At 45.4% G+C, this 8,244-nt stretch overlaps 3 protein-coding genes across 3 annotated transcripts; all 3 read left to right on the forward strand.

Moving 5' to 3' along the window:
• The first annotated feature begins 1,145 nt into the window (after positions 1-1,145).
• Phyhd1 (Phytanoyl-CoA dioxygenase domain containing 1) lies at positions 1,146-4,008 on the forward strand. The gene is made up of 3 exons (XM_002137147.4): positions 1,146-1,374; positions 3,007-3,664; positions 3,726-4,008. The coding sequence occupies exons 1-3, from the start codon at positions 1,351-1,353 to the stop codon at positions 3,908-3,910; spliced, it is 867 nt and encodes a 288-aa protein (XP_002137183.2). The 5' UTR covers positions 1,146-1,350; the 3' UTR covers positions 3,911-4,008.
• Positions 4,009-4,547: 539 nt separating this feature from the next.
• Positions 4,548-6,316, forward strand: LOC6896999 (aminoacylase-1). Its single transcript, XM_002137149.3, has 6 exons — positions 4,548-4,832; positions 4,896-5,240; positions 5,295-5,441; positions 5,502-5,785; positions 5,851-5,984; positions 6,044-6,316. Exons 1-6 carry the CDS (start codon positions 4,742-4,744, stop codon positions 6,261-6,263), a joined length of 1,221 nt encoding a protein of 406 aa, XP_002137185.2. The 5' UTR covers positions 4,548-4,741; the 3' UTR covers positions 6,264-6,316.
• A 104-nt stretch (positions 6,317-6,420) lies between these two features.
• LOC6897000 (aminoacylase-1B-like) lies at positions 6,421-7,955 on the forward strand. The gene is made up of 6 exons (XM_002137150.3): positions 6,421-6,552; positions 6,610-6,954; positions 7,013-7,159; positions 7,218-7,501; positions 7,553-7,686; positions 7,749-7,955. The coding sequence occupies exons 1-6, from the start codon at positions 6,462-6,464 to the stop codon at positions 7,951-7,953; spliced, it is 1,206 nt and encodes a 401-aa protein (XP_002137186.2). The 5' UTR covers positions 6,421-6,461; the 3' UTR covers positions 7,954-7,955.
• Positions 7,956-8,244: the final 289 nt, after the last annotated feature.

The following is an 8,244-nucleotide window of genomic DNA, read 5'->3' on the forward strand; positions in this document are numbered from 1 at the left end:
TGCAATTAACAGACCGGCAATTAATGATTTCGCACACTTTTCGTGTACGCCGTTGAAATGTTGGATTGAGAAATCAGAGTTACAGCCACAGCCAGACAGAGGGAGACAACGCATAAAAGCCCACGCATACGTACATACATATAAGTAAATATGTACAACTATACGCCATAAAAAAAACATGTGAATATTGCATTCAACAGAGATTTGTACATACTTACATGCGAGTATGTTTGTACCTACATATGTACATATGTATGTGAGATCTGATGTAACTAAAACAGACAGACAAGTGGGAGACCAGACAAAACCCGCCGATCACACCCAACACACGTGTCACACAGAAGAGGGAGAGGAAAGAGCAACGAAGTGCATATTATGCGACGAACACCGGAATCAACTGAGAGATTGAGCAATACGAGTAGTAAGTGGCGGAATTGAAGAAGCACCCAGAGCTAGACCTAACACACTAAATAACAATTTAGTTATCAAAGTCAATGCCTTAAGTGATACAAACATTAAAGTTCATAAAGAAACATCTAGCAAATTGCAGCAGAAACGGAACAGAACAACAGAAGCATTAACACTGGGAGACACTGTTAAATAACATGGGTCCAACTGTTATTTAACATTGCGAGAGCCACAGCCAAACAGAGAAATTAACAGAGAGAGGGAGACCAAGAGTAAGGTTTGGCATGCTTTGGGGCCGAGCTTTTGATACCCTTACAAGTCGATCGAAATAAATTTATTGAGAAACAAATGAGATTGTTTTGCAAAGATTTGTTTTCAGCCCGATCGCTTCTAAGGCAGCTTCATATATTATATATAAAAGTCGATTTTGCTTCTGAGTTGTATTAATAGACATTTGTTTGCAATATTTTAAAAGTACCAGATATGTTTATACCTGACGATCATATATGCATACAACATATGTACAGCATATGTACATAGTTAGTCTGTGCAACCTCTACTTGAAATCAAAATGCCTTCTGCTAGGGTATAAATAGCGAGAGAGAGAGAACATATGTTTAGAATATTTAACGGTTAAGCAGCCAACGCAGCGCCGCGTGGGAGCTCGTCCGCCCCTGCCCTCGGCGCACGGTCTGCTTTGCTCTGCTCTGCTCTGCTTGATATTTCCGAGCATTTTTCGAAAATTTCTCTGTCGTTTAGTTTTTAAAGACCCGCGAACCGCGAAACAGTGCAAACCGTTGCTCGTTCTGTTAAAAGATCTCCCATTTTCGATCGATTGAAAGAAAACAAGAGTTCGCGAGTTGTGCGATCTTTCAGTTAAAAAGAAAAGTAAAACCTATTGATTTATCGAGGCTCTTACTCACACACACACACACGAACAAGATGCACAGCAAATTGTTGGACGAGGTGGGTCAAGTACTAGTTATTTTCCGCCTTTAAGAACTAATATTCGATCGGTCTTCCCGATTGAGCGAGTCTATTTTGGTGGGTAAATGGCAAGCATCGATTTATTTATTGGTAGACGCGATCCAACGTCAGCATGGGGGAACGGTGCGGTAATAGTTAGTCATGTCCATTAAAATTATCCTGGCGATTCTGGCCAGAGTGTCATCGTGTTATTTACATCCATCAGAATCATAAACATTTCGTTGAGTCGACTCATTCGGGGGAAAATTCAACTGCGGAAAAGCATTCTTTTGTTGGACCAAAGAAAAGACAAAGCGAACGATTCTTAGTAGCAATTGAGGAAACGATTTCCGAGCCAGAATGGGATCTTTGATTTCCAGACAAGATCTTTGTGGAATTGACGGGGCCCATAGTAATAATATACCTACTTGAATGGGGCTTAATTATGGTTTGGAATGGTTTGCGGACAAACTGGTTTCGTTAGTAAACATTTTGATTTAATGGAATTGAATATTCAATTTAGCACGAAACGTGCGGCAATTCCCACTTAACCAAATGGCTCAAGACTGGAATTGATTATTCTAAAGCCCAGACAAGTTCTAGTTCAACAAAGCTCTCAATTGTAGAATGACCACTTAAGCAAGTTCTAGTTCAACAAACAATAAATTGACAAACATAGGCGCGGTTGTACTCGTCGTAATGAAAGTCAAACAGATCGGAAAATCGATTGCAGAATCATTTATAAGTAGCATCTACTGCCCCGTATATAGTATAACACTCCATACCGATGATTTGATGCTTCTGCGATTCGTCAAACGATGGACAGCTGACACGATTCGATCGCTGCCACCTCTTCGATGAACGCAGGTGTGTTCCGTTCCTCTGTTCGTTCGTTTTGTTTCTTCTGTTTGAGTCACGGCGACTATTTTTACTCTCGTTTTTCATTTTCTAGCCATTTAAATTTATTTAATTTAACCCCACTCGCAGAAAGAGCCAAATTGTGGGGAAGAAAGAGAGCGCACCCACCAGGAAAATGATATATGTCTTTCTAATGTGTTTACCAAACCGAAATTTGTTTACCCTTCTGTCAAAGAGTGAAATATTGAGTGGCTAACAGAAATAGAAACATACCATTTCTCAATATTCTGCTCATCAAATACTATTATTGTTTTGGTGGCCAAATCGAACGGTGAACCCATCATACCCCATTTGTTAGAAAGAAGACACATAAATGTGAGAATTTAAATTTTACGTTGACTGATTTCAATGAATGAGCACGATTTTCAGTCCACTAGTTTGGGCTACATTTTGACATGCATCAGAATTTGTTAATTAGCAAATGCTGAAAGTTCAGACAATGAAACAACGCGGACAAAGAGTATGTATTCAAAAGAGGAGAGTGCAACGGGGGGCAGGGGGCACGCGCGTGCCCGTTACACAGTCATATACATAGATAACATCTCAAGCCCCCATTACCGGACCTACTCGAACAGACTGGGACCGGGCCAGACGAGACGGCGCAGGCGATAAGAGTCCGCACAAAGATTATGAGTAGAGTAGAGAGACCTTCACCCGCTTTCTTGGGTATTCCATGCAAACCAGTGACCAATTTTTCCACTCACTCGTTTACAGCTGAACGAGAATGGCTACGTTGTCATCGAGGACTTCCTGACCGCCGAGGAGGTGGACTCGCTATATCAGGAGGGACGGACCCTGTGCCTGGATGCCCCACAAACGAATCGGAAGATCTTCAGCACGATCAAGGCCGAGGATGCACACAGCAAGGAGCTGTACTTCATGGATTCGGGCGACAAGGTGCGCTACTTCTTCGAGAAGGGAGCTGTGGGCGAGGAGGGGCAGCTGCTGGTGGACCCAATGATTGCGCTGAACAAAGTGGGACACGCACTGCACGTAGAGCACCCCACTTTCAATGCGATCACATTCAGCAATCGCGTGAGGGAGATCTGCTGGCAGCTCAACTTCAACCGTCCGGCCGTGTGCCAGAGCATGTACATTTACAAGAATCCCGGCATCGGGGGCGAGGTGATTCCCCACCAGGACTCCTGGTACCTGCACACAGAGCCCAACTCCGCGGTGGGCTTTTGGATGGCGCTCGAAGATTGCACCCTGCAAAACGGTTGCCTGCAGTTCATCAAGGGCTCCCACAAGAGCGGCGTGCATCGGCGCTACATGCGCAATCCCGACACGAATGCCACTGAGCTGATGGTCTACGATCGTGCTGCTCCAATCTATCCGCAGTCCAGCTTCGCACCGATCCAAGTCAGCAAGGGTGAGTAGGAGGACCAGAAGTTTCCAAGAAAGCCATAGCAATGACCTCCTATTATTTGCAGGCACCTGCATCCTCATCCACGGCAATGTGGTGCACAAAAGTGAACAGAACCGGTCACAGAAGAGCCGTCATGCCTACACGTTCCACGTGATCGAGACTGAGAATAATGTGATGTACTCGGAGGATAACTGGCTGCAGGCGCCGCAGGACAAGCCATTCCCCGTGCTGTTCGAGCGCAAGGCCTAAGGAACGGATCGTGATTTGGTATTCTTTGCTTATAAGTCCTCTTAAGTTTTGTTTTACATGCCAAAATGTATGAAATAATCGTAAATTTAATGATTAAATGCAGTATATTTTGAATTTGAACGGTGTGAAAGCAGTGCAATCATCAGTTGTTAGTGTGAAAGCAGTGCACAGCGTTGGGTGTGCTAAAGCAGTTCAGAAGAATTTTTAGTTTGGAAGCAGTTGAAAATATGTGGTAGTGTCGAAGCAGTTTAGAAGTATTGGTGGTGTTGAAGCAGTTCAACAGCCTGGTGTGGAAGCAGTTCCGCATCTTAGGTAGTGTTGAAGCACTTTAACAGTCCAGGTAGTGTTGAAGCAGTGCAAAAAAAGATGATCAAAACAAATGTTGACCAAGCTGACGTCAGAGCAAATAAATGAACTTCAAACGATAACAGGACAGAGAGAGAAAGAGGCATTCAAACAGATTTCACAGCGGAGCACAGTAAACACTGATTTCAGTAAACTCTGAAAGATATTCAACAAATCTTTAATAATAGTTGAACCGACAGAAAATTTGAGCAATTTGAAAGCTACTTTGAATGGATCAATCATTTTGATCACCTCTAAGAGTGCCCACTGTACCTTACCCCCCGTGTGGCACTGACTTAAACATGTTTGACACTAACTACAATTCTCGTTCTACATTTTAAATTACACAAAATTATCTCCCTCCGTCCGTTTCCATATCGCTCGTTGACACTATCTGTTCGAGTCATTAGCGTCCGAGCGCTCGAACAGTACGGAGTACGCTTGGAGGGGGCTTTAAAATTAAATTGCTTTAGATACTCGTAGAAAATGTCTGCCAGCAAGTGGGAATCTGACGAGGAGATCCAGTTCTTCCGGGAGTATCTGCGCATACCCAGTGTTCATCCCAATCCAAACTACGGTGAGTGTTTTGTGGATGCCACCCACTCTCTGTGCTCCAGTAACTCTATGACTGTTTCGATAGAACCATGTCTGGAGTTCCTTGACCGCCAGGCGAAGCAGTTGGAGCTGCCGATGAAGGTGTACTATCCAGCCGATGAGCAGAACCCCGTGGTTGTCCTCACCTGGCAAGGTCTGAAGCCGGAACTTCCCAGCGTGCTGCTCAACTCCCATATGGATGTGGTGCCCGTGTTTCCTGAGAACTGGACTCATCCGCCTTTTGGGGCGGAGATCGATGAGGAGGGCCGCATCTTTGCACGCGGCACACAGGACATGAAGTGCGTGGGGATGCAATATCTGGCCGCCATTCGGGCTCTTAAGAGAAGTGGTGCGAGGTTCAGGCGAACCATCCACATCTCCTTTGTCGCTGGTAAGAGTCGGTTGTATAGCCAGAAATCCAGAAACTATATTATTTCCAACTCAGATGAAGAAATGGGAGGCAAACTGGGAATGCGTCCGTTCGTGCATACCGACGATTTCCGTGCCCTGAATGTGGGCTTCGGAATGGACGAGGGTCTGGCATCGCCCACCGCGGAGTTTCCGGTATTTTATGCGGAGCGCAGTGTTTGGCGTAAGCTCAAATAATCCCACAATCTTGAAGAACTCTATTTCTGATATTCTCCTTCCGAAGGTGTTTACTTCCACATAAGTGGAACGTCCGGCCACGGATCTCTTCTGCTGTCCAATACGGCGGGTGAAAAGTTGAACTACATCGTGGGGAAGATGATGGCGTACCGCAAGGTGCAGGTCCAGAGACTGGAGAACAATCCCGAGCTCTGCATTGGCGATGTGACGACCATTAACCTGACCAAAGTGGAGGGTGGAGTACAGAGCAATGTAGTGCCTCCACTGCTGATGGTCTGCTTCGACTGCCGCCTGGCCCTCGACGTGGATCACCTGGAGTTTGAGGCGACTGTAAGTCTCTGTTTAGGTTTAGTGTACTCCTCCCAGGTATAACTCTCTTCTGTTTGTCGTTAAAGCTCGAAAAATGGTGTGCCGAGGCTGGTGGAGGCATTGAGCTGACTTACGAGCAGAAGCAGCCTCGAGTGCTGCCCACACCGATCGATGCGAGTAACCACTTTTGGGTGGCTTTCAAAAAGGCCACGGATAATCTGTGAGTAAAAGATATAACTCCGGAGAGAGCTCATTCGATATAATTGGTATTTTCTTCAGGGGACTCGCTATCAAGCCACAAATCTTCACTGGCGGCACTGATAGTCGATATCTGCGCCAGGTGGGCATTCCGGCACTGGGTTTCTCTCCGATGAACAATACGCCCGTGCTCCTTCATGATCACGACGAATTCCTGCAGGCGGATACCTATTTGAGGGGTGTCCAGATATATCAGAAGATCATCAGCAACATTGCGAATGTGGGTTGTGTTTGTGTGTAGATTAGTCGCTTGAAAGAGCAGATATAATAAAAGTATTTTAACCTTCTACGACATCCCCTCACATGCCTATCGCTGTGATTTATGATCAAATTGCTCCAAGATAACACTTTTGTCTAGAGATAATCTTGGATATACTTCAATGTTGCTTCTTGGATGCCTTTTTTACCCAGTTTCAACTGAAACTTTGAGCAATACGCAATGAGCGCCAGCGACTGGGAGTCCAACGAAGAACTGCAATACTTTCGGGAGTATCTGCGCATTCCTAGTGTGCATCCCAATCCGAACTATGGTTGGTATCTGGAGGATATTCCTCGATACCTTGGTAATCACATGTCTGTTCCATCAGAACCGTGTGTAGAGTTTCTAAGACGTCAGGCGAAGCAGTTGGAGCTGCCGATCAAGGTCTACTATCCAGCCAATGAGCACAACCCCGTGGTTGTCCTGACCTGGCAGGGTCTGGAGCCGGAACTTCCCAGCGTGCTGCTCAACTCCCATATGGATGTGGTGCCCGTGTTCCCCGAGAACTGGACGCATCCGCCTTTTGGGGCAGAGATCGATGATGAGGGCCGCATCTTTGCACGCGGCACGCAGGACATGAAGTGCGTGGGGATGCAATATCTGGCAGCCATTCGTGCTCTAAAGAGGAATGGTGCGAGGTTCAAGCGAACCATTCACATCTCCTTTGTGGCCGGTAAGTATCGATCCAGCTTCTATGAAACGATCCTCTGATCAAATGACCTGCTATTCAGACGAAGAAATGGGAGGAAGGCTGGCGATGCGTCCATTTGTGGATTCCAAGGAGTTCCGTGCCCTGAATGTGGGATTTGGTTTAGACGAAGGTATCGCCTCGCCCACGTCGGAGATACCTGTGTTCTATGCCGAGCGAACTGTGAGACGTAGGTGGATATTATGAGGTTCTTCTTTAATTTGACTAAGCTGTTGCTCTGCCTACAGGTGTGTTATTTAAAATAGGCGGCACTGCCGGACACGGTTCGCTCTTGTTGCCGAACACAGCCGGGGAAAAGTTGAGCTACATTCTCGGCAAGATGATGGAGTTCCGCAAGGTCCAATTTCAAAGGCTCGAAAGTAATCCGGAGCTCTCAATTGGCGATGTGACGACCGTTAACCTGACCCGAGTGGAGGGTGGAGTACAGAGCAATGTGGTGCCTCCGCAGCTGATGGTCTGCTTTGACTGCCGCCTGGCGCTGGACATTGACATCCACGAGTTTGATGCCAATGTAGGTTATCTTCTGAATGATAGTCCATATATTAATAGCTTCGTTTTACAGCTTCATAAATGGGCTGACGAGGCTGGCGGTGGAATCGAGTTGGAGTATGAGCAGAAGCGTGGACACATTCCGCCCACTGCCACTGACGAAACAAATCCCTTCTGGGTTGCCTTCAAGGAGGCGACAGATCACCTGTAAGTTTTCCTTTGGAGTTTACCATTGATGAAGGTCCAGATTGATGGTATTATCTTTTCAGTGGCCTGGAAATCAAGCTACAGGTCTTTCCCGGCGGCACCGATAGTCGATATCTGCGTAATGCTGGTATTTCGGCTTTGGGTTTCTCCCCCATGAACCACACTCCGGTTCTTCTCCATGACCACGACGAGTTCCTTCATGCACAAACGTATCTTAAGGGGGTGCAGATATATGAGAAAATAATAAGCAATGTAGCCAGTGTTTAATGGATATAAGAGATATAAGAGGATGATATAAAAGCCTTTATTGTTTTCGTAGCATAACCAAATCGAGCTTTATGAACATTTTTTTGCCACGAAAATGTTTGATTTAACAATTTAACATTTAACATTAAGGCCAATAGACTCTGGATTCATTCATGTTGAAATATGGCTTAAAACCTTTGTTTAAATAGTTTTCTTTATCAAAGAAATAATAATAATCATTATATATTTGAAATTCTACGTACCAACTTTTCTACATGACGTTTACATTTACACCCAAAAGTATGCTATGAA

Source organism: Drosophila pseudoobscura, chromosome 2 (genome assembly GCF_009870125.1).
Source record: "Drosophila pseudoobscura strain MV-25-SWS-2005 chromosome 2, UCI_Dpse_MV25, whole genome shotgun sequence".
Lineage (NCBI taxonomy): Eukaryota > Metazoa > Arthropoda > Insecta > Diptera > Drosophilidae > Drosophila > Drosophila pseudoobscura.